At 39.0% G+C, this 26,858-nt stretch overlaps 1 protein-coding gene across 1 annotated transcript in view; it reads left to right on the plus strand.

Annotated features, from left to right (window-relative positions):
- slco1e1 (solute carrier organic anion transporter family, member 1E1) overlaps nt 1-24,982 on the plus strand; it is a 58,761-nt gene extending 33,779 nt beyond the window's left edge. Inside the window, exons 9-16 of the mRNA XM_066705610.1 lie at nt 450-722; nt 1,372-1,536; nt 1,879-2,074; nt 11,921-12,086; nt 12,372-12,556; nt 16,170-16,234; nt 24,294-24,411; nt 24,542-24,982. Of these exons, the coding sequence (XP_066561707.1) occupies nt 450-722; nt 1,372-1,536; nt 1,879-2,074; nt 11,921-12,086; nt 12,372-12,556; nt 16,170-16,234; nt 24,294-24,411; nt 24,542-24,758 (1,385 nt within the window). The 3' untranslated portion in view covers nt 24,759-24,982. The remainder of the gene's footprint in view (nt 1-449; nt 723-1,371; nt 1,537-1,878; nt 2,075-11,920; nt 12,087-12,371; nt 12,557-16,169; nt 16,235-24,293; nt 24,412-24,541) is intronic.
- Nucleotides 24,983-26,858: the final 1,876 nt, after the last annotated feature.

A 26,858-nucleotide genomic window follows, 5' to 3' on the forward strand; every position in this document is an offset into this window, starting at 1 on the left:
ACAACATATTAAGTTAGACCGATGCCAAGGCTTGTTTGAGGCAGACAGCTCCCACGTGCCAGGTTAAACTATGGTCAGAGTTCAGGTATTTGTGTAAAGAAATGTGTCCACTTAAGAAAAATATTAACATAACTCTAGAAGCAGATCTATTTAACATTTACAAGTAGATCTATCAAGTTTAGTCATTTGGTCATTGCGTGAAATTCCATGAATAAATGTGTCAACTTTATTTTCAACACAAAGTAAAGTTTATTGGGTATGTTTTTTTAGAAGAAAAAACTTAAATATGTCTAAGTGAATTCAGAAACTCCCTCATGATGTAATGTGCAGTGTGCAGCATTTTTAAAGAGAGTTAAGGAAGGTTAGTGCCAGAGTGTTAATGAACCCCAGTGCTCTGCTCTTGGACAGGTACTAAGACTGCCCTGGTCCTGTTTTTGTTTTTTTCCCAGAAAGTGTGACAATCACTCCTAAGGATGCACGCTGGGTGGGTGCCTGGTGGCTGGGCTTCTTTGTGTCGTCGGCCATAATGCTATTTGCTGGCATTCCTTTCTGGTTCTTGCCAAAGTCTCTGAGAAAACAGGGGGAGGAAGAGGCAGAGGGGCAGCAGGACAAGAGCCCAGAGAAAGCAGAGTGTCTTCAACCACTTCCAACTGACTCAGGGCCCCAGACACAGCCCCCACATACAGGGCCCCAGTCAATGCATATAGCAACTATTGCCAAAGGCAAGGGAGCTTTCCATTCTTTAGCAGTGTTCTTTCTTCTTCATTTTTTTCATAATTGATTAACACTAAACCATCTCATTGAATTGCTCTATCACAGCTTCTCATTCTCAATTCTCCTTCTCCATCTCCTCTTATTATCTCTAATAGGCTCAGACTCAAAGTAAACATACTATGTTTGTAGTAAATATAATAGGAACCAATCTTCCAAACAACCTATTTACAGTTCAGAAATCAAGAATATTAGGTTATTCCATAATTTAAATATTTTCCTTCCTCCTGTCCTTGGATCCATAAGCACTCGCTTTACTCTCCAGTTCAGTCGGAAATGAAAAATGACTGCTCCTTCAGCATTGGCCAGCTCTTCATGAGCAACCATTTACTCAATAAATCATCCAGTTTTGACTGACAGGCTTAGAACAGGTCAAATGTCAACACTTCCAGCTCAAATGTGCTGCTCCTAATGCTTGTAAATCAATGCTAATGTACACAATTTCAATACATATTTTCTTAACAATAATAATAATAATGGAAAATCTGAAAGAATTTACTTGTAAGATAGAATGATGTGATGAATTACAATGCTAAAGGTTTGTGCTTTCACCAGTACATCCAAAAGTGGCTGATTTGAAAACCTGTCATTCAATAAAAGGTTTATTTCCATCGCTGAAAAAGCTGCTGGGAACTCCAGCCTACTTCGTACTGCTGTGTGGGAGCATTCTGAGGTTCAACTCCTTCATCGGCTTGGTTACTTTTAAATCAAAATACATGGAGCAACAGTTTGGTCAGTCTGCATCGAGAGCCAACTTCCTCATAGGTGAGTGCTGTCATGTGATTGAACTTGTAGTTAATTTTCCACAAATTATGATCTATTACATTTTCTACAGCTTGTGCCTTTAAGGTTCCTGACCCGTGTAAGCTCAAAAAATGATATTCAATTATTTGTCTGTCTGAAATGGCAGTGTAAAGATGCCCAGAACTCCACATGGGTAGTTTTTCTTACCAAACACCCTCTTAAAGTGATAATACACCTACCTTGTTATTTTTTTGTATTTGTCTTCTTAAATTATTTAGCTTTATTCAAGGCAACATATTTTTAAAATGTACTAACACTATTTTTATGCAAAAGGCTAATTCTCTCCACTCTGCTTTCCTGCAGGCATTGTCAATTTACCAAGTGTGGCTACCGGTATATTTCTAGGAGGATTAATCATGAAGAGGTATAAGCTAAATGTGGTTGCCGGAGCACAGCTATCATTGGCCACTTCCTTACTAGCGTACATCTTCCTCCTGGCTCAGTTAGGAGTCACTTGTGAAAACTCTAATGTAGCTGGACTGACAGTGTCCTACACAGGGTAAGTGTCATGGGAGATGACAGAAGCTCAACTTATTTTATTTATTTATTTATTTTATTTAGTGTTTGATTTTGTATTGCTTTCACTTTCATTCATGTATTGCTGTTAGTATGATTTTTGTGTATTGTGCATTCTTTTTATTGATTCATTCACTTGTTTGAGTTTCAGCCACCTGCTGAGCGCCCCTGCAGCTGGAGTAGGGTGTTGCCTAACAACTAACTTTGCAGCCCTTGTACACACCTGAGCCCATTTACTACTAATTATACCCCTCTTCCACTGGCATATCTGATCCGACCCGGAACTAGGCCATGAATGTTCGGCCATGCTCCTTGCCTAGTCCTACTGGGGGAGCCGGGGGAGATGATCTCATCATCACATAGCATCAGTCTACCTGATTACTAGGTTTAAATACATTTCAAATACTTAATACATTAACAAAACATGTTATGAATCATTAACAAATTACTACTACTATTTATATACATAGGATTAAGCTACACAAAAGAGTTTATATCATATTTATTACAGATCTTTCAAGTGATAGCCCTTCTTCACCTTTAAGTTAGGTCTTTAACCGGTAACGTCCACATATATATATATTTTTACTTGTTTTCTCGCCTCTCATGATAGATACATTTATTGATTAATAACAGTACAAGCTGATAGCTTTTTTGTTTCAAATTAAACCAAGTTAACAAGGATAAATCTAAACATTTGCATGTTGCAACACAGCTTTTGAAAAAGGTAAGCTTAGACATTTTAAAACTTTCTTGCTTATGGATGAGTAGATTTCTCACAAGATATAAATTGGTTATCTTTCTCTCTCCCAGAAGCTAGCTTGTCTCACCTATTTTTGTAGTCAGTATGATGTCCGTTAGACAGGTTTTAAATGGATTCTTCAAACTAAATCATTATTACAAGTACACTGATAATAGAGGTCAAATCTACCTACAAGGGAAAGATCAGAGAGCGAGCATTACTCTCGCGATACTCTTAGTGTTACTATTGACAATCATCTGAGACTTGGATATATTTCTACATTGTGAGATTTTAGTTTTTTAACGAGATTATACCTATATTCAAAACATATTTATTTTCACAGTGTTTTATATAAATAAGGCGACATATATATATATATATATATATATATATATATATATCACAGCAGAACACAAGAGCCCGCTCAAGTGCTTATTGCTGAGGACAGCAACAGTGGTCTCTTGCTCTATGGCACACAGCCAAAGCAGGCCACAGACCTGCTGACCAAGGAACTATATACACAGCGAGGCAGTGAACAACTCGAGCGCCATCAGCTGGGAACAGCGTCAGTAAGCTCCAGTCTACACAAGCTAGAACGGAGCCACACGTTATATATACAAAGCAGGGTACAAGCCAGACGCATGCACCACCACAACACAATGCAATAATGAACAAACTATATACAGGGCAGCCTCGTAAGGCAACGTACCTGGAGGTATGACAGACCCTGAGAACACATTGACAGGCTGTCAGCAAGTCCAGGAGCAGCTTGTGTTGGTGCTCGACTGGAAGGCATAGTCCGGTGGAAGGGAAAGACAAGTCAACACCTTGCATTCAAATAGCTCCATCAGGATGCACTTAACAGGGGCAGACTGGGAGAGGAAGTCAGGAGCCAGAGCCCATGGGCTACTGGGGCTCGACTGCAGCCAATACCGAATTCCCACCAGGGAAGGGACCAGTCTCGCCACATCCAACCCGTAGAACCGGACAAACGTAAGCAGTGAAGCCCAAGCTGCAGCCGCACAAATGTCTGCCAAGGGGGCACCTTGAAAAAGGGCCCATGGTGTAGCAACACCTCCAGTCAAGTGGGCCCCCAGATGTTCAGGCACCAGGGTCCTGGTGGACTCGTAGGCCATAGTAACAGTGTTCACAGTCCAATGTGAGAGGCGTTGCTTTGAAAGTGCCTGACCCTGTGTCCATGCTCCATAAGACACAAACAGTTCGTCTGAGCGCCTGTCATTAGTGAGTTCCAAATAGCACCTGAGGGCCCGCACACGGCAGAGCAGGTGAAGCCGACTCTCTTGCTCCGAGGAGAAGGGAGGAGAATGAAAAGCCATCAACTCAATCGGCCTGTTGACATGAAATGGAGACAGCTCTTTCAGGAGCGTCCATAGCGTGACACTGGAGCCATCTCCTGCAAAACGGACACACGGTGGGTGTACAGACAGGACGTGTAACTCGCACATGTGTTTTGCAGAGGTGATTGCCAGCCTGAAGACTCAGCTGAGTTCAGTGGCTCAAATGGGGCTTGGGAAAGTGCGTCCAGCACTACATCAAGGCGCCATGCGTGCAGTGAAGGAGTGCGAGGAGGCCGTAGCCATCGAGCTCCCTTCAGAAACTGCGCAGTCAGAAAATTAGACCATGGGGGATCGCCATCACATGGCATGACATGCGAAGATGGCCTTGAGGCGCGTCCTCAATGGCTGCCAGGGATCACCCAGTCGCCCTTGCCCCCAGTCCCCCCTGGCATAAGCCTCCTCTCTCCTGCCTACGACAGGGGCTCTTGCCGGATGGTTCCAGGTCCTCAGTTCATCGAGGAGCTCAGGAAGCAGCAAATGCTGACCTCCCTCAAACCTGGAGCGCAGTGGGGCAGGATCAGAGGGCCAGGTGAGCTGAAGACATTCCACGGCCCTCTGAATCACTGCCCAGAACTCCCGCAGGAGCAGGAGGGATGTCCTCGCTCAATAGAGGAGGAGGGGTGGGTGAGACCAGCTCCTCCTCCATGAGCTCCGCCTCAAGCTCTGAGTCCGCGTGCTTGGGCCTAAAACCGAGGCCTGCACACACGGATGAGGAGGTGTAGCAGAGCTCAATCCCAGCAAGCTGAGAGAGCAAGATCTATAGCCCCGGGAGAGATCTCCTATGACACACCAAGGCTCAGGCCGGGCAGCCGAGCCTCGGATTTTACTGCCGCTGCTAGTGCTCCTGCTGTGGAAGAAAAAGCCCTGTGGACAAAAAACAACAACACAACAAGCAGTCGGAATATACACTGATCAGCCATAACATTATGACCACTAACAGGTGAAGTGAATAACACTGATAATCTCGTTATCATGGCACCTGTCAGTGGGTGGGATATATTAGGCAGCAAATGGGCAAGCATAAGGATCTAAGCGACTTTGACAAGGGCCACATTGTGATGGCTAGACGACTGCGTCAGAGCATCTCCAAAACTACAGCTCTTGTGGGGTGTTCCCAGTCTACAGTGGTCAGTACCTATCAAAAGTGGTCCAAGGAAGGAAAAGCGGTGAACCGGCGACAGGGTCATGGGCGGCCAAGGCTCATTGATGCACGTGGGGAGCGAAGGCTGGTCCGTGTGGTCTGATCCAACAGACAAGCTACTGTAGCTCAAATTGCTGAAAAAGTGAATGCTGGTTCAGATAGAAAGGTGTCAGAACACACAGTGCACCGCAGTTTGTTGCATATGGGGCTGCGTAGCCGCAGACCAGTCAGGGTGCCCATGCTGACCTCTGTCCACTGCCGAAATCGCCTACAATGGGCACGTGAGCATCAGAACTGGACCACGGAGCAATGGAAGAAGGTGGCCTGGTCTGATGAATCACGAGTTCAAGGTGTTGACTTGGCCTCCAAATTCCCCAGATCTCAATCCAATCGAGCATCTGTGGGATGTGCTGGACAAACAAGTCCAATCCATGGAGGCCCCACCTCGCAACTTACAGGATTTAAAGGATCTGTTGCTAACGTCTTGTTGCCAGATACCACAGCACACCTTCAGAGATCTAGTGGAGTCCATGCCTCGACGGGTCAGGGCTGTTTTGGCGGCAAAAGGGGAACCTACACAATATTAGGCAGGTGGTCATAATGTTATGGCTGATCGGTGTATATTGCACTATATAGACACAGCTATTATTTTTAAAAGGCTCTTCTTGTGAACCGAAACAGAGATGATGTGTAGCAAAAAATGGTGGTGAACAACACCATGAAGTGAAGCCAGCCAACCAAAATACGCATTTTGAATGTCTATTGCAAACACAGTCACAGATAGCTCATGTTCTCGGGTCCAGTGAAATGACAAAAGAAGACGAACCTGCGCAGACGTCACGTTTTATAGAACAGGAAGTGTGCAGTGCTTCCAACTTGAAAGATAACTGAAAGTTAATACTATCAAGATTAACTAACACACAAGACAACAGTAAATAACAGTAAATGTAGCGCAGGACAGCGGTGAACAGCACAATAATTGCAGCCAGCCAACCAAAATCGCAAGTCTTTGTTTCGTTTTGCAAACAACACCAGACCCTCACATTCTCAAGTCCAAGTGAAGAGAAAAAGAGGAAGTTCCTGTGTAGACGTCACCTTTGATACAAACAGGAAGTGGGAAGGGCAGTGGTTCCGACTTGAAAGATAACAAATATTTTCATTTAGATAAGCTATGAGGCACATCTGAATTGTGGTTTAGTATTCAAACATTGTCAGTTTTAGCTAACAAAGAAAATAATCTATGTGATTGTCACGTCATGAACCTTTGAACATTTGTGTTTGTAATTAATTTAGAACAATTTACATAAGAACATAAGAAAGTTTACAAACGAGTGCCATTCGACCTATCGTGCTCGTTTGGTGTCCATTAATAACTGAGTGATCCAAGGATCCTATCCAGTCTATTTTTAAATGTTCCCAAACTTTCAGCTTCAACCACATTGCAGGGGAGTTTGTTCCAGATTGTGACTACTCTCTGTGTAAAGAATTGTCTCCTGTTTTCCGTTTTGAATGTCTTGTAGCCCAATTTCCATTTGTGTCCCCGGGTGCGTGTGTCCCTGCTGATCGGGAAAAGCTGATCTGGTTTGATGTGGTCGATGCCTTTCATGATTTTGAAGACTTGGATCAAGTCCCCACGTAGTCTCCTCTGTTCCAGGGTGAAAAGGTTCAGTTCCGTCAGTCTCTCAGTAGGACATTCCCTTCAGACCTGGAATGAGTCTGGTTGCTCTCCTCTGAACTGCCTCTAGAGCAGCGATATCCTTCTTGAAGTGTGGAGCCCAGAACTGTCCACAGTATCCAGATGAGGTCTAACTAGCGCATTGTACAGTCTGAACATTACTGCCCTTGTTTTAAATTCTACACTTTTGACAATATACCCTAGCATTCTGTTTGCCTTTTTTATTGCTTCCCCACATTGTTTGGATGGAGAAAGTGAGGAGTCCACATAGACTCTTAGATCTTTCTCATGCTATACTTCATCTAGATCTGTACCTCCCATAGTGTATTTATAGTGGACAATTTTGTTACCTGCATGTATTACCTTGCACTTGTCCACATTGAACTTCATCTGCCAGGTGTCGGCCCACAACTGAATATTATCTGAGTCCCTTTGGATAGCCTGTGCTGCCGAGATTGTATCTGCTGAGTCACCTATTTTTGTATCATCTGCAAATTTGACAAGTTTGCTAACTATCCCAGAGTCCAATATAGATTAGAAAAAGCAAAGGCCCTAGTAATGATCCCTGTGGAACTCCACTAACAACCTCACTGTTAGATGCAACTCCTCTAATCGACACCCTCTGTTTCCTATACATCAACCAGTTCATAATCCATCTACTTACATTACCCTGAATGCCTACAGCTTCCAATTTGAGGATCAGTCTTTGGTGTGGAACCTTATCAAAAGCTTTTTGAAAATCTAAGTATATCATATCATATGCTTTCACGTGATCTACAGCTGCAGTTGCATGTTCAAAAAATTATAATAAATTAGTAAGACATGATCTGCCTTGTCTAAACCCATGTTGACTATCTCCAAGAATATGGTTTTCATTAAGGTGCTACTCTATTTTCTGTCTAATCAATTTTTCCAACATTTTACAAGTAATGCAGGTGAGACTGATTGGTCTGTAATTTCTTGGCTCAGTTTTGTCCCCTGTCTTGTGGATTGGTATGACATTTGCTGTCTTCCAGTCAGTTGGCACATCCCCTGTTCTAAGTGTCATTTGGAATATTTGAGTTAGCGGCCTAAAAATAATTTCCCTCATTTCTTGAATTACTGTTGGAAATATACCATCTGGCCCAGGTGATTTATTTGTTTTTAATTCTGCTAATCCCTTTAGTACCACCTTCTCATTTATCCCGATCTCTCTTAGGATTTGACTGGATTGATTGTTAACCTGTGGCATGTTACCTGTTTATTCTTTTGTAAAAACCTCTGTGAAATACTCATTTAGAACATTTGCCACATCTTGTTCGTTTTCCAAGACTCTTCCACTTTTGCCCTTCATCTGTTTCACTTCCTCCTTTATTGACCTTTTGCTGTCGTAATATTGAAAAAAGCTTTGCTTTCCTGATCCCTTTCTTAAGGTCTCTTTGCAGCTCAACATATTCTATGTATTTTGTTTAATCTCCATCCCTTTTGTATTTGCTATACAACTTTTTCTTTCTCTTGATATATTTTTGCTTACTTCTATTAAATCATTTTGACCAATGTTTGTTGATCCTCAATTTGCTAAGTTTTGGTACTAATTTCTCCTGAGCCTCAAGTAGTATACAGTGCATCCGGAAAGTATTCACAGTGCTTCACTTTTTCCACATTTTGTTATCTTACAGCCTTATTCCAAAATTGATTAAATTCATTATTTTCCTCAAAATTCTACAAACAATACCCCATAATGACAATGTGAAAGAAGTTTGTTTGAAATCTTTGCAAATTTATTAAAAATAAAAAACAAAAAAAGCACATGTACATAAGTATTCACAGCCTTTGCCATGACACTCAAAATTGAGCTCAGGTACATCCTGTCTCCACTGATCATCCTTGAGATGTTTCTACAACTTGATTGGAATCCACCTGTGGTAAATTCAGTTGATTGGACATGATTTGGAAAGGCACACACCTGTCTATATAACGTCTCACAGTTAACAGTGCATGTTAGAGCACAAACCAAGCCATGAAGTCCAAGGAATTGTCTGTACACTTCCGAGACAGGATTGTATCGAGGCACAGATCTGGGGAAGGGTACAGAAACATTTCTGCAACATTGAAGGTCCCAATGAGCACAGTGGCCTCCATCATCCATAAATGGAAGACGTTTGGAACCACCAGGACTCTTCCTAGAGTTCTGTCAATGTCCTTGAGTGGCCCAGCCAAAACCCAGACTTGAACCCGATTGAACATCTCTGGAGAGATCTGAAAATGGCTGTGCACCGACGCTCCCCATCCAACCTGATGGAGCTTGAGAGGTCCTGCAAAGAAGAATGGGAGAAACTGCCCAAAAATAGGTGTGCCAAGCTTGTAGCATCATACTCAAAAAGACTTGAGGCTGTAATTGGTGCCAAAGGTGCTTCAACAAAGTATTGAGCAAAGGCTGTGAATACTTATGTACATGTGCTTTTTTTGTTTTTTATTTTTAATAAATTTGCAAAGATTTCAAACATACATCTTTCATGTTGTCATTATGGGGTATTGTTTGTAGAATTTTGAGGAAAATAATGAATTTAATCCATTTTGGAATAAGGCTGTAACATAACAAAATGTGGAAAAAGTGAAGCGCTGTGAATATTTTCCGAATGCACTGTATTCTTAAAATATAACCAACTGACTCTGTATCCAGTGTGCTCCAGTCTACCTCTTCTAAGTGCTGCCTCATACCTTCAAGGTTTGCTTTTCTAAAATTGTAGACCATTGTTTTAGACTTGGTCCTTGTTTTTTGAAAGAATGCCTAACCATATTGTGATCACAGTTTGCCATTCTTCTCTAGCTAGTGTCCCTCTGACTCTATCTTGGACATTTGAAAATATCAAGTCAATGCATGCACTCTCTCTGGTTGGTTTACTGACAAATTGAGTTAAAAGCAGTTATTTACCATCTCAACCATGTCTATTTTTGCTACTGTAGTCCCAACTGGGCTTTCCCAGTCTATGTTTGGGAAAATGAAGTCCCCCATTATAACAGCCACATCCTTGCTACATGCAGTCCTGATTACATTGTACAATGCAACATCTTGCTGAATATCTGAGTTGGGTGGTTTGTAACACACTGCTACCACTAATCCTCTGGATCTTTTATTCAAAAGTTTGACCCACAAAGATTCTGTTCCGTTACTGGAATCTAATTTGAGTTCTTCTGCCTCAATGTCATTTTTCACATATAATGCTACCCCACCCCCTCTTCGATTTTGCCTGTCTCTCTTAAACTGTGTTTATCTTTTCAACTTGTATTCATCCCCATCATTTTCTGCAATCCATGTTTCTGTCACTCCTACAACATCATAGTCACATGCCAGCACTGTGGCTTCTAGGTCTAACATCTTGTTCCTTATACTCCTGGCATTGAGGTACAAACATTTCAAGACTTTCCTACTAGCAGTTTCCCTTTGTTTTCTTTCCTTAGTGGAACATCTCCCATTGTCAGAGCTCTCTGCCCTGCTGGTGCCTAGTTTAAAAGATTCTCAATTACTCTGCACATACGCTCTCCCAATGCATTAGCCCCCCTTCTGTTTAAATGTAGACCGTCTGGTTCGTACAGGTCCCATCTATCCCAGAAGAAAGACCAATGCTCCATAAACCTAAAACCCTCTTCCCTACACCAAGATTTCAACCACGTGTTAAACTTTCTAATCTCAGCCTGTCTCCTTGGCCTGGCACGTGGTACCAGAAGTATTTCAGAGAAAACTACTGTGGAGGTTCTGCTCTTTAAATTTGTCTTGCAGAACCTCTGTCCTACCTTTTCCTATGTCATTGGTTCCAATGTGGACTAGTTTAGGGAGATCTGCAACCTGAGCACCAGGCAGGCAAGAAACCATGTGGGTCTCCTTATCACTAGAACACACTGTGTGATCTATGCCTCTAAGGATTGAATCTCCTACTATCACTACCTCCCTGTTCTGGGGGGGAGTGGGCACCATGGTGCTCTGGTGCTCAACTGCCCTCCCATCAACCCTCTGAGATGTCACTGTCCAACTCAGTGTCCAACAGCTGGAACCTGGCAATTCTAGCTCTTGGGATGTCTCTAGCGGTTGTGCGCGCCCTTCTGCAGTTACGACCTACTGTAACCCAGCAGTTCTGTCCACTTTCCTGCTCTATGGTCTCAACTCTCCTAGGTTTTGGCATGCACACCATGTCTCTCATGGGCTGATTGACCAATTCTTCTATATCCCTCTTTCTCAACAGCTGCTTTAAGTAGCTTTTGTCTACCTGCCCCAATTCACACCTAACTGACCCCACCTGACTCCTCCTGCAACAGAATTACTGCTAGTCCTTGATTAAATCTCCTTTCTACAACCTGTTTACTTTCACCAACTCAGCTGAACTGAATTGACTTCAATTTAGGCAAACTACAGACAATGCTAACTTCAATTAAAGCAAACTTAAAACAAAATGAGCAATGCTAAGACCGGTGTGAAACTAGTCAAACAACAAGATGGCTGCCTCTCACCTGTACTCTGCTGTCTCTGTCTGTGGTAACTTGTAAATACTTCTGTTTGCAGATTATATTTTTCACTTTGACATTATGGATATTTTCTGTGTTGGCAAAAACACAATTAAATGTGGAAAAGTCCAAAGGGGGTGAATACTTTTGAGAGCCACTGTACACATCTACAGGGGTCTTCACATACGCATTAGCACATACGTCCAACTGTAAGTCCAGGAATGATACAAAATAGTTAATTACATGGAGCAGTGATGTTGAGAGGACATTAAGAGGGCTTGACCCCCCGGTGGGGGGATGGATTGAAGACTGTGGGGGGTGCGTATAGTATGTCAACGGGTGGGGTGGGGAGGGGGAATGTTGGCCCTACACTGGAGTGTTGTTAAATGGCCCCTCAAATCTCATGCTGGTTTATGTCTTTCAATTATCCCCAGAGACAGACAAATCTCATTCGATGACAGGATGCTGATGACAGACTGTAACAGGGGCTGCTCCTGCTCTCTGAAGCAATGGGATCCTGTCTGTGCTGACAATGGGATCACATATATGACTCCCTGTCTTGCTGGCTGTGAAACCTCCTCTGGATTTGGAAAGAATACAGTAAGGACTTCATAAAAGAACAATTTAAAAATTTAGAAGACCTGTAAACTGCCTATATATATTCAAATATCGTATTGTCCATTACAGTCCATAAAGTTTAATTTTAACAGACAGAAATAATGATTAACTAGCAGAAGTGGTAGTATCAGTGGAAGAAATGTACAGACATGTAGATTCCTCTGGTTCTTCTTCTGCTCCTCTTTCTCCTTAATTAATCATCCTCTTCCCCTGTATTGCGAGACACAGTGTACAGTGAGGCTGATGTACTTATCTGGTATTTTGGAGGTGTTCCACAATTGTAGCTGTGTGGCGTCTTCCCCTCCCCTCTCTGGCAACCTGTCGGTAATCCTGGGGCAGTGTCCCCGAAAAGAGGACTGCAGCAGAAATTTCATGATCTACATGGTGGTGTCTGTCCTCGGTACCTTCATAAACTCACTGGGGATGACACCAGGATATATGATCGTCATACGGTATCTCATCCCTGGGCTATATATATATATATATATACATACATACATACATACATACATACATACATACTAGGGCTGCCTCGATCACTATTATTTTCTCTAATTAATCAAGCAGTTTTTTTGTTTTTTGTTTTTTTATTATAGTGACTGGTGATTATATGGTTAACGCTAGAAGCACCGACATTTCGAACTACTAAGAGACAGAACCACTAATTTTAACCGATAGCTCTTTAAACGCTGTGGTATAATAATGATCATATAATGATCATATAAAATTAGCACAAAATGAGTATTTAAATGGAAATATGATCATAAAACATTAAAATTATTGCTATAAATAACATCAAAGCGCTTGTTTTTCTAAACGTGTACACTGCACAGTCAAAACAAATAAATGAAACTTGTTTATTTGGGAGGTTATCACTCTCAATGTCCACTCAATATCACTATAGTTGTAAGAAGACACTTGAAATGCTATACAATGCATGTGTTTTTCAAGCACATGAAACACTGTAGACAAGCATGGTAGAGATCGTGACCAGGCAGGATTTATTTATAATGTATTTATAATCTATTCTACTTAAACGTGTTTATAACTTATTTATTTTCAGCAGCTAAAATGCTGTAGTCATATTTAAGACATATATTTAGGAAAATTCCAAAATGGGTATGCACAGTGTATTCAGGAACACAGAGTAATTAAAATTAAAATCGGTCAAACTGACCAGATCAGTGCTTCTAGTGTTAAAATATAAAGACGAATCACGCAAGATATTACATCATGAGAGCTACAGTACAGTATCCGCACACAAACTGGAGGCTTACAAGCTCTTAACTTTGACTTAACATCTTGTCTGCACTTACCAGTTTTTTCATTCCAGGATGTAATACCTTATATATTGTTTACTGTATATCTAGTATACACTAGTGTAAATTGTGAATTTGTAAAATGTATTATGCCTTGAATTGCACTGTATCATTTCACTTTGCATTGCGCTTATATTTTGTAAGTCACCCTGGACAAGGGCATCTGCTAAGAAATAATAATAATAATAATAATAATAATAATAATAATAATAATAATAATAATAATAAAGGGAAACTACAGTCTAGCTTTGGATTCAAACTGGATTCAGAAGGAAACATTGAAGACAAAGGAAAGGTTTTCTGTTTCATTTGCAAACATTGCTTTTCTTACAAGGGCAGTGTGAGTAGTTTACAGTATAATTTGTGAGCAAAACATCCATTTGCTGTAGCGATTATAATTTAGTTTGCGGATTATAATTATTTAGTGTTTTTATTAAATATACATTTACATTTTTTTTTCCATTCCCATTCAGCGTTGTCATACTGTAATATCAATGCCTAATATTATTGTGTAGCACAACCACTTGTCTACCGATTAATCAACTAATGCTCATTGATTAACCGATCAAATATTTGAATAGACTGATAGCCCTATATACATACATACATACATATATATACATATATATATATATATATATATATATATATATATATACACACAGACAAATTAAAGGAAAAACCAACATAAAGTGTCTCATTAAGGTGTTGGGCCACCATGAGCCACCAGAACAACTTCAATGCACCTTGGCATAGATTCTACGAGAACTCTACTAGAGGGATGGAACACCATTCTTCCAAAAGACATTCACTCAGTTTGTGTTTTGATGATGGTGATGGAAAGCGCTGTCTAACACATCGGTCCAAAATCTCCCATAGGTGTTTAATTGGGTTGAGATCTGGTGACTGCAATGGCCATAGCATATGATTCACATAATTTTCATACTCATCAAACCATTCAGTAACCCCTTGTGCCCTGTGGATGGGGGCATTGTCATCCTGGAAGAGACCACTCCCATCAGGATAGAAATGTTACCATAGGATAAAGCTGATCACTCAGAATAACTTTGTAATGATTTGCAGTGCACCCAAACCATGCCAGGAAAATGCCCCCATAACAGAGCCTCCGGACCCCCTCAGTGTAGGGGTCAAGCAGTCAGGCCTCTACCATTTTCTTGGTGACACCACACATGCACTCACCCACTTGTCGAGAATCTGGTGAAGGATGACTCATCTGACCATATCACTTTTTCCCACATCTCTGTAGACTACTGCCAATGGTTTTAGCACCACTGAACTCTGAAATGTGCATTTGTCTTTGTAATGAGGGGTTTATGCACTGCAACCCTACTATAATATTCCTCTCTCTGTAGTTCTCGACAGACTGTTCTTGCTGACAGTCTGATCACGTCCTGCATTGACATTCTCAGTCACCTGGGAAATAGTTGCTCTTCTATTTTTCCTTACATATCGCACGAATGCACGACCATCATGGTCATCGAATGTGCACATTCAACCAAAATTTCCAATCCTATTAATTTAACCCCTGTCTTTCCCATAGATCTAAATGCAGATGTAACTTTAGTCTCTGTTCCTATTGAAACACTAGCCAGTTGAGTAGTCTTTGAGACTGAAGCTCCTGCCATTCGTGCCCCAATAATGACCCCTCTTTCAAACTCACTTAGATCCTTTCCTCTTGCCATCTTGATCCAAAATCGAGGTCAACTGAGTCTGTTCAGCATTTTTATGCCACAGAGCATGACAGGATGTTAATTGCTTACTTGTATCATGCAGTACACCTGTTTGGAGGTGATTGCGTTCATTATGTTCCTCAACTCAATTATTCAGGTTTTTCCTTTAATTCTTCACCCATCTGTATATATACACTGTTCAATGTTATTATTATTTTTTATTGTGCAACAATCCGTATTGTTGAATGTACAGTTTAATACTACTTTACACCAACATCTTCTTCCCATCTAACATCCTAGGTCATTTTCTGGTACCGCTGATTTCAGACCATTTAGCCAATGAATTCACAGTATCTGTGAAGATTCTGCACAATACACCACCATAGCTTGATTCTGGCTTGCTAATGCTATGATCATAGAACTGTGCTATAGGCTAGAAAGGCATTTCCTTAGCAACAATCTTGACAATCACTGCAGAAGCCTGTTCTGTTAATGCGACAAGATGACTGCATGTAGAGAAGGGGCATTTTGTTGTTGATTTTTATTTATTTTTATTATAAAGACCATGACTGATTTAGATGGAGACGAGTCGAGTCTTTTCTTGCAGTCTTTTCTTTTCTCAAGTCACTGACTTGAGTCATTACAAGTCACTCCAAGAGCTGAAAATCATATGGTTCATATGTGTTATGTGAAATTAATATCAAGTTATCAAGATTTTAACTGCCACCTCAAGCATACCTCATAATACTTGATCGAATGACTTGAATACTTGTACTAATACTAATAGTATGTGTTACGGTGCCCTGAAGTATAATAATGTGCACTCCATTACACTGTACGTCACATCACCAGATTACTCTACACTGCACTATGCTATAATACAGTACACTATACCAAATCTCCACTCCCCTCTCTCAGTCTGTAATCTAAATCTTGTGCATTGATCTCTGTACAGTATGGAGATTTGATGAGAAAAGTGCACAAATTACATGTTGTAGTGGTAATTCTGTGTTTTTCTAGTAACATTTTCTAGTAATGGTAATGTTTTCCATCAGGTGTATCAAACCTGAGCTGAAGTCTCTGGGTCTTGGAATACAGACAATGATGATGAGAACTCTGGGTAAGTCCAATTTTAATTTATTTAATTATTTTTCATAACATTTTCAGTTAATCACAGATGCAACTTAATACAATTACCCAAATAACTCAAGATGTATGCAGATTGTAACAGCACTGTCTTTGGCATAAATACTCACTGTCAAAAAATATGTATACAAAAAGTTTACATATTTAGTACAGTTTAAATATATAAAGTACACATGTTCTGATTTTTTGAAAGCACTACTAATAAACTTTGTTGTATTTTTCTAGGACTAAATTGGCCTACTTTGTATTACTAAGGTATACTAATTCCTAATGTAATGTAAAGTATACTTTAAGCTTATTAAAAGTATGGCTATAGTAAACAAAGTGTACATTTTACAAACACAAATTATTTTGGCATAGGTAGGTATTGTTTTGGTTTTGCCTAAGAAGGTGATGTGAAATAGGTGAGGCAATAGTATAGGGTGAATTTAATTATTAGATATTAGATTATTACAAGGTTTGTTATTTTGGTTGTAGGTTAAGGCCCGGAAAGCAATGGGTTTCCCTGCTCTGAAATGTTGCTTTGGAGGTGTTATTAGTTACAGTTGAAGACCACAATGATCGTATATTGCTTGATAACTTTGAATTTGTAATGCGATGCTGTATAACAAGGTAATATATCAGTTATGTGAGATCAAATGCCGTTATTGATGATGTGACGTCACTCATGTCTCCACTTCCTCTACTCCTGCTCTACGTTAATGTGTGCATTTGTGATTTCATTGATGAGGTGCATTTTTGTGTTTGGATTCATTGAGCAAGTAGGTTTGCGTGTAGTTTCATTGACGAGTTGGATGCTGCCCCTTACAGAGTTTATTGTGCCCCACCAGGCTTTCCATGCCAGAGACGCCACTGGTTGTGTGATCTACCTACTGCAATTATTATGCTCAAAAGTAGCCAAATGGCTCTTTATTCATGGATTTTTTTATAACAGTTGTTTGTTGGAAACTTGGGTGTTTCATTCCTTGGTAACAATTTTGGGGGTAATATTTTAGTTTAAGGGATGCATTGTGTTACTTTTGTTATATATTTTTACACATTAATATCCCAAAATACAACATTAAATGTGTATACACTATTATTAGTAGTAGTATTAAAGTTAATTATTTATACTATGTAATACAATATTTTCAATTAAAACACAAGTTTCTGATAGCCCAGAATAAGTATTTTTCTGTTTTGGACATCTTTGTAAATCTTTCCACTGTTCCAGCGTTCCGGGTTTTTACACAGCCCCAAGGTTAAGGTCGAACAAAACTTTTACAATAAGTAATGGTTGCTTATTTCTGTTTCCCTGTTATTTTATTAAATGGGTCATTCTTCCATATAGGGTGCCTTTTGGACTTTGTGATTTTTTTTTTAAATCTTTTTTTTAATCAGGTTGTATTTTGGGAAATAAACAACTGAAAACCACTTTTGCCAAGCTTAAAAGCTGAAAACCTGTAAATTAAAAGCCATACATTCCTGTTTAAACTATATTTTGCATCAACTCTGTAACACCAGTAACAGGGTTGACTTACATAAAGTTTGGCCTTTATTTCCCATGTAATAAAGCACATGGCCTCACATGGTGTGCTTCTGGTGAAGGCTTTTTTGGAGCTTATTAAACAAATTATACATTTTTGGATATATATTTGTTTTCTTCTTAACTTTGTATAACATAGTTGACATTTATAAAGTACCTTATGAACCCAGAGAAATTAGCTTTAAAAAATATATGAAAAACTGTTTAGACACCTACCTGAAGTTGCTTCAGATGTCTTCCTCCTTAATATTATGTCACTTGTGGACAAAATCATAATTTTGCAGAGGGGTTTATCTCCGGTAACAGGGTAGACAGTGGATTCAGGGACAGTACTAAATAGTTCAATTTATATTAATAAATATATATTTATTCTACAGATTTATAGTTGAAAAACAATGCACTAAGTTGTATTTTGTAAAAATTGTGAGATTTTAAAAATACGTTACAATTTTGTGATTATATTTTTAAAGGACTTAGTAAACAGATTAATAGGATGAATGAATAAAATGAATGCTGATTTTTCCTTTAATTTGTTTCAGATTTTTTTATTTTAAATGCTATTTAGTTTGTTTTTACAAGTTATGAATAGGAATTATTTAAACCTTTATGATAAATTAATTACTTTGGAAAATAATCAGTTATTTTATCCAAATATGGCACAGGGACACAAAAGGCACACTATTGGAAGAATGACCCAAATTTTACTTATTTCTTATCTCACTGTTTCCAAACTTTAGCACTCATAGGACAACACTTCTACTTACATATCAATACAGTAGCATATGACAGTACTTCTCATTATTGTGAATTTAGCAAGATGGAGGGGTGCTGTGGCACTATAGAGCTATACCGGCACCGGGGAAGGAACTTGTGGTATAACTGATTGTGTGCTTGTATGTTTTTCAAGGTTTTTCTATAATGTACTTTCTGTATTGTCATAGACCCCTGGTGCTTTTTGTATCTGTTACTCTGTATTGTTTTGCATTGCATTAATAATAATATAAATACAATGAAAATGATCTGATAGCGTGTATCGTTGGACCAGGAGTGAAGCGTGATTGGGTTGTCCTCCCGAACTTTAGTTTTAAACTCTGTACCACGATAATAAGTAATAGGCAACAGTTCTCATTACTTTTTTTTCATATATCAATGCAATAGCAAATGGCAATACTATAAAAAGTAAAAGGTTGCTACAAAAAAGTAATTATTACTTATTTCTGTTCCCTGGTTTGTAAAAAATAAGTAGGCTAATCATTAGGAGGCTGAAGTTGGCCTCTTATTCGCAGCTTTTTATTCACGCAGTTTCCAATTCCAAGTGCACACATTTATTTATATAAGTTGACTAAGAAGCCAACTTAACCCTCATCTAATCATTACTTCCTTTTGAGAACTGGGAAACAAAACACCACATAAGTAACCTGTACTTATTTTTCAGAACTGGGAAACAAAACAACACATAAGTAACCTTTACCTATTTTTGAGAACTGGGAAACATAAATATGTAACCATTACTTCTTCTTTTTGAGAAACCTACTTTTTATCCATATGACAAACATAAGTAATGAGAATTGTTGTCAATAACTATTTTATTGATAAATCAAAATTACATATTTTGACAAGTTCAATTTACTGTTATCACGCTTAACTCCTGGTCCAAGCACAACCAATGAGAAGCACACTATCAGAGATACCACCCAATTCCTTCCTGAGCCAGTAACTCGCCTCCAAAACCCCGCTCCCTCTTGCTTAAACTGAGCAACATACATCGGCTTTGGCAGCAGCTCCTTGGCTCCACCTACCATGTGTGTGTGTATTATTGATAATTTACATGCAAAATGTGTGCTGCGTAAAAAATATGTGACTTGGCCAAAAAAGGAGAGACATTCAAACACGGCGCAAATCTTTGCGCGGGACTGGAATATAGCATTGTTTTCCTGTGTCGTGCAAACCGGCCTGCGCCACTCCACAGTCTAGTGTTATCCCCACTGTTTGAACACAGATTTGCGCAGCAAACATCGTGAAAAACTGGTTTATTCAGTCTAATTAAGGCTTTCACACAATTCAAATTCGATTGTGCTATGTATCTCATGTTTCCAATTACCAAGTCATTTCCATATGTTAATAAGCCATGGCATTAAAAGAACAGGACTCTGCAGGTGCATGAATGAAGGCAGTGTGCTGGACAGAGGCGAGTGCCGTGTTTCACGTCCTGTTATTTGTACACACACACACACACACACACACACACACACACACATCATTCTAAATCACATCAGTCCGCACTGTGCAGTGCACTCTAGTCTGGACACAAGACAATCATTTTACAACAGCTGTATCTTGTGATTGTTATGGTTTCTAGCATAAATATTCACAAATGTATCCAAATTCCAGGCCTTTGCCCTTCTAGACTCTACACTCACTAATCTTACACATGCATATAACATTAGACAAACTTGTTTTGAGACCTTATTTGCTCACCTGTAACAGTTCGGTTGTTTCCAAAAGTGACGTGCTGCGGAAAATAAGGTCGCATTCGTGTAGTGCAGATTTCCGCAGTTTGTTTGGATCTGTGCTGCTTCACCAATGAGATCAATAGAATTCTGCAGATCTGTGCAGAACTGAGGGAATCTGCGCAACAAGAACGCTTATTCAGCCGCATGACAGTGAAGAGACACATTACCTCCTCGGTAATATAGTAGTGCACATCTCTATGCCAAACAACGAGGCTCATATGCATAGTATTGCAGTACAAACACAATATTGTGGATGTAGTTGTAATAAATATTACCCAATATACATAATTGTCTGTATGTATGGATTTCTTCACAGAATCAAACAATCTTATTATGCACATTACTGTTGCTGTTTGTCCAAAACAGGTGTTTAGCCGCCATATCCTTTTTAAGTTCTATAAGTAAGCTTGTTTTTATCTTTTGAAAATTCAGTGCACAAAGGGGGTGATTTGTTTATTTATTTTACTTAAGCATTGCCATTAAATTCAGTGTGTATTTGGATGTCCTATTATTATTATTAAGTTATTGTTTTTGATTTCTTACATTTAGTTTGGCTGGATTTGGAGAATGATTCACTCTAACAGGATATCAATTAGTTCATTTTCCTTGCATTGTCATACATTTGCTAGGAGTTAACGTTCCCTGAACCATGTTATTGAAACGCAATTCTAATTAAGAGAAGCTGTGTAAAAGACTTATTAATCGCCTTATAATTGTTTGTTCTCGTCTTTTACACAGCGTTGCGAATACATAAAATACAGCGCACTTCAAGATTTGAACTCACAACGTTTGTTTCACAACCAATAATTGGTCTTAATTGGTTGTATAAGACTTCACTATTGGAATTAGTCACAAATAAATTTGGAAATAATATGAAATAAGAACGTGTGTGTGTATGTGCTATGCACTCATGGTTAAATTAGCTCATGTGGAGAATGTATGAGGGGGCGAATTGTGTCTCTGTGAGGCTGGTCACTCTAGAACATAACAAGAACATAAGAAAGTTTACAAACGAGAGGAGGCCATTCACCCCAACGTGCTCGTTTGGTGTCCATTAATAACTAAGTGATTCAAGGATCTTGTGTTGTTGACTCGTTCTCTCCAGCAGGCGGACACGGATGTAGGACCTCACTTACTGTACTAGAATTTTACTAAATTAGAATTTGTAAAATGTATTTTGAATTGCTATGTTATAGTTTAATTGAATTTGTAATGTTTGATACCTTGTACTTAACTGTATTCTTGCACTTTGTATTGCACGTATGTTGTAAGTCGCCCTGGATAAGGGAGTCTGCCAAGTAATAATAATAATAATAATAATAATAATATTAATAATAATAATAATAATAATAATAATAATAATAATAACATTCTGTTTGCCTTTTTTATTGCTTCCCCACATTGTTTGGATGGGGAGAGTGAGGTGTCCATATAGACTCCTAGGTCTTTCTAGGTTCATCTAGTTCTATTCCTCCCATAATGTAATTATAGTGGACATATTTGTTACCTGCATGTAATACCTTGCACTTATCCACATTGAATTTCATCTGCCAGGTGTCGGCCCACAACTGAATATTATCCCTTTGAATAACCTGTGCTGCCAAGATTGTATGTGCTGAGCCAACTATTTTAGTATCATCTGCAAATTTGACAAGTTTGCTAACTATCCCAGAATCCAGATCATTAATATAGTATAGAAAAAGCAAAGGCCCTAGTACTGATCCCTGTGGAACTCCACTAACAACCTCACTCCAGTTAGAAGCAACTCCTCTTATTGACACTTTCTGTTTCCTATACATCAACCAGTTTATAATCCACTTACATTACCCTGAATGCCCACAGCTTCCAATTTGAGGATGCCCAATTGGCACTAAGGGGCCTAAAGTGTGCCAAGAAAACATCCCCCACACCATTACACCACCACCACCAGCCTGCACAGTGGTAACAAGGCATCATGGATCCATGTTCTCATTCTGTTTACGCCAAATTCTGACTCTACCATCTGAATGTCTCAACAGAAATCGAGACTCATCAGACCAGGCAACATTTTTCCAGTCTTGCTCTTCTATCAGCTTGAATCAGTCGGCCCATTCTCCTCTGACCTCTAGCATCAACAAGGCATTTTCGCCCACAGGACTGCCGCATACTGGATGTTTTTCCCTTTTCACACCATTCTTTGTAAACCCTAGAAATGGTTGTGCGTGAAAATCCCAGTAACTGAGCAGATTGTGAAATACTCAGACCGGCCCGTCTGGCACCAACAACCATGCCACGCTCAAAATTGCTTAAATCACCTTTCTTTCCCATTCAGACATTCAGTTTGGAGTTCAGGAGATTGTCTTGACCAGGACCACACCCCTAAATGCATTGAAGCAACTGCCATGTGATTGGTTGGTTAGATAATTGCATTAATGAGAAATTGAACAGGTGTTCCTAATAATCCTTTAGGTGAGTGTAAGTCGATGCGGAAGATAAGTCGAAACGCGTAAGCATTATGATGTTCACTTTTTCTCTAATAAATCATTTTTGAGACTGTTTTTAGACGGGAACTGCTGTGCATCCTTCCTTGACCGGAAAATTGTTCCATATAAAATCCCTGGGATAAGGCACCCTGCATTTAAGATTAAAAGTATTGTAGCGCCAGATATTTTTTAACTTTTATATATATATATATATATATATATATATATATATATATATATATATATATATAAATGTTGAATAAGTGGAGCACTCGAGATAAAACGTTTCTTTTTACAATTAATACTCACGCATTGACTCGGTCAGCAATTTTCTGCCACACCAGCTCACGTTCTTTTGCTGCTGCTACTGTATTGCTTTTTTTCTTAAATATATACTCATATTCTGCATACGCAGTCATTAATATGTCTATCTCCAATGGGGAGAAGTAGGAGGTTCGAGCCCTTTTTTCTCCTGTTGCCATGGTGAATCGTGTTCTCTGGGTTCCATTGAGCTCCTCGTGCATGCGCTTTACTCAGGGATAACTCAACTCAGAGTTGATTGAACTCATTGTTATCATCTGTTCTGAAACCGAAAACTGAGTTTGACAGCTCAGAGTTAGTCAACCCAGAGTTCAGGTTCCAACTCAGAGTTTGTTAAACCTGCTTTCTGAAACAGGGCCAATAGCTCAGGGGAAAGGGGCATAGGGAAAATCAATATACGTAAACAACAAAAGTACTAGTAACGACCACGAACACTCTGCATGCTACTAACTACATTTCCTATGTATGTATTTATGTATGCATGTATGTATGTATTTTCATTAGGAACTTGTTCTGGTGCAGCACACATACAACCATAAATAAAAACAGACAGCCCCATTGTTGACTGTGTGTTGGAATGTCGCTGTCCAGTCGCTGTCCCCTGAAATAGTGCTGTGCAAGGAGTTAACACCACCCTTTTCAATGCATTATTTTGCACATCACAAACCCTGTTTTTGCGCAGCGCACAGCTACGAATATAGCAGGAATCACGCATAATTGCGATGCGCAAATGGGGTTTTGAATATGGCAAGTAATGTTCATTTGTGCGTGAAAGCCACGTGAGCCGCGCAAACCCCTCTGCGCAGTGTGCAAACCCTACAATATCTAGCCCAAGTACTTACAGGCCAACACAATCAATGCTACAGATTAATGTATTTAATAAAAAATCCTGTGGTTCTCTCTTCATTTTTCAATACATTATCTTGTTGTATAAAAACACTGTTTGTCTTGTGTTGTTGTGTATCAGTGAAATCAGTAGGTCCAATTATCTAAAGGTTTCCTGTTGTTAATTGTCAAGATCTTTAGACATCTGGTTGTAAGGTATTTAAACCTGGCAAAACAAAACCTGGCTTCAGCACTTTGGAACAAACTCATTAAAATAAAATAAAAAATAATGGTATAAAATTATAAAAACGGAAAACTTATTTACATTATTTTTGTTTTCCTTCTTGTCCTAAAATACTGCCCTCTCTTTCCCCTGTCTCCCTGCAGGTGGTATCCCAGCCGCTGTGTATTTCGGAGCTCTGATAGATTCCACCTGTCTGAAATGGGGCACAAAGAGGTGTGGAAGCAGAGGAGCCTGCAGGCTATATGACTCTGATGTCTACAGGTAATGGGTCTAAGCCTTTGCAGTGTAGCAGATCTGCTTCACTCAACACAAGCATTGTTGTTCATCCCCTTGATAGAACCATTTTGCCTTCCATATACAACTAATCTTCTTATTTTATTTTTTATCACAGGTATATATTTTTTGGTCTGATTACAAGTCTTACTGGCTCGTCCTTTTTCTTCACGATCGGTGTGATAGTGCTGTTGAGAAAGCAGTTACGAAAGGAAGGGGAAAAAATCCTAAACGGACAGACAGAGATGGAGTTTGTCAGTATGAATAAGGAGATGTTGAGCCATGAGAATAAACTGTCTGACTGCCTATGCAAAGATGGGGAGATGAAAGAATAATGTGAAGAGGGAGCATCACAGCAGCCCAAGCATTAGAGCCTCCATACATTTACACCAAATGGCCACAAACTCTTCATAATCATTGAATTGGATATCACTTACTATAATGTAAGAAAATGTCCCCCCTCCTTTTTAGCTGTTTGTTAAGCAATATACTGCTTGTTTTTTTTTATTTTGAAAACATTATGATGTTTAAATAATAATAAATAATAACAGCTGGATAAAATAAATAAAAGCATTGCAGCCATGACTTCTTATGGTAATTATGGTAAAACTCACCAAACTTGGTATGAGTGTAGGGGTCTATGGTATGGTCACTCAAATGCAATATGGTGGCCTAAAGTCACATGGTTTGGCAGCCATCTTGAATGTAGTCAAAAAAAATTGACTGTTTTCAAAAATCGTTTTATCAGGAATAGTAAAGAGTTGAGTTTTATTAACTGACTGTTAAATAAATAGTTAGTTCATATTGTTAAAAAGTTAACTACTAGCAAACAATAATTTAGTATATCTATACACACACATTAAAATAATAAAACTATGCTGAAATGTATATTACAACATAAAACAAAAAGCTTATAAAATACATTTGTTCATATAACACTCAACATGTCTTTAAAGTGTATGGAACATGGATTTTCTTAAGACAACATATTACACATCCTTAATACCGGTATTGACATTTTCTTTTTGTCCTTATTTAATTTGAACAAAAATGTGTCCATAAAATGTAGATTGTGTTGAGCCCCTCTTGGGTATTGCACCCCAAACAAATAATACACTGCCAACAAACAGCCCATGGCTATGGAGGCATCCATGTCTGCTGAGGGCCTTATGATGGTTACTCCTTCCATTTTGATGCTAACCGTCTTAGCTTGGAGGGGGTTGTTACTTTGTGACTCAAATATAATTGTTGGCGTTGCTGCTTCTGGTTCCTGAAATACATCAACAAATTACGTATTGCAATGTTATGCATGGATAGTCTACCAGGATTATATTTTGAGGGCAATGATATATTATATGGGAGGGGGGAATTGTTGATCTGAAGGTTGCTGAATTGTGGAGCGGGGGTTGGGCTAGTATAATCATCACAGTGGGGCTCCGGCAAGGGGTGGGGGAGGCTCATGTCCAAAGTGCGCCACACCTGTCCCCCCCCCCTTCTGCATGTCCTTGTTTGTTTTCTGTGTACACTGTGTGAAAACAAAATCCTCAATTTGCACAACAGGCATTGCATGCTACACAGTAAATGCTCACACAAAATAAAATCAAGATACTTAAGTTAAGTTTACTTTATCAATTGAGGAAATGCATGTAATTAATCCACAGACAATTACTTTTGAATATGATAGAAACAGAAATGTATTTATTAACTTAAAAAACTCAAGTTTCTCACCTCGTTTACACAGAATATTAGTTTTCTATTCTCTCTAAATAATGAAGGAATGAACAACACTGCTGCATTGGCTTCTAATTCTAAAAAGACAAAAATGAATCAGATTACCGATTTAACAACAAACACCATTTCACCGTTACTATCTTTACTGTAAGTGTAGGGGATGGATGTTAAAACCTGCAATCAAACAAAGGGAAAAATGTTTATCTTTAAGAAACACCACAGAATAGTGCTATAAAGCTATTTTGTGGCTGTGTCTGTATAGTTGAAAACTAGTTGAACATCTCAGGCCATCCAGGGAGTGAGTTGAGTAAGCTCTGTAAGAACAAGAGTAGTGAAACAAATGGAAGTAACTTGAATACAGACATGATACAAAATAATTTATGCAAAACAATTTAAATTTAAATACATTTTCCTGTGTTGTACATTCATTACATTTTACAATTATCATACCTCTCCTTTTGAACTCCTCTACATTTTCATGAATATATCCAATCAGGAGTTTTTCAAATGCCCCACACTTTGCATTTGTTATGATTTTGGGAGCAATGGAATGGAGGGCAATTTTTAAATCAGATCTTTTCCAAATCTTTCCTTCACCTCATACAGCAGCTTAAGAGGAAACGCAAGGGTAATGTTAGTTATATAACATGATGTATAACGATCCTATAAATCAACACTGTACTCTGCTCATTAAAATGAATTAA

This window comes from Amia ocellicauda, chromosome 5 (assembly GCF_036373705.1).
Source record: "Amia ocellicauda isolate fAmiCal2 chromosome 5, fAmiCal2.hap1, whole genome shotgun sequence".
Taxonomy (NCBI): domain Eukaryota; kingdom Metazoa; phylum Chordata; class Actinopteri; order Amiiformes; family Amiidae; genus Amia; species Amia ocellicauda.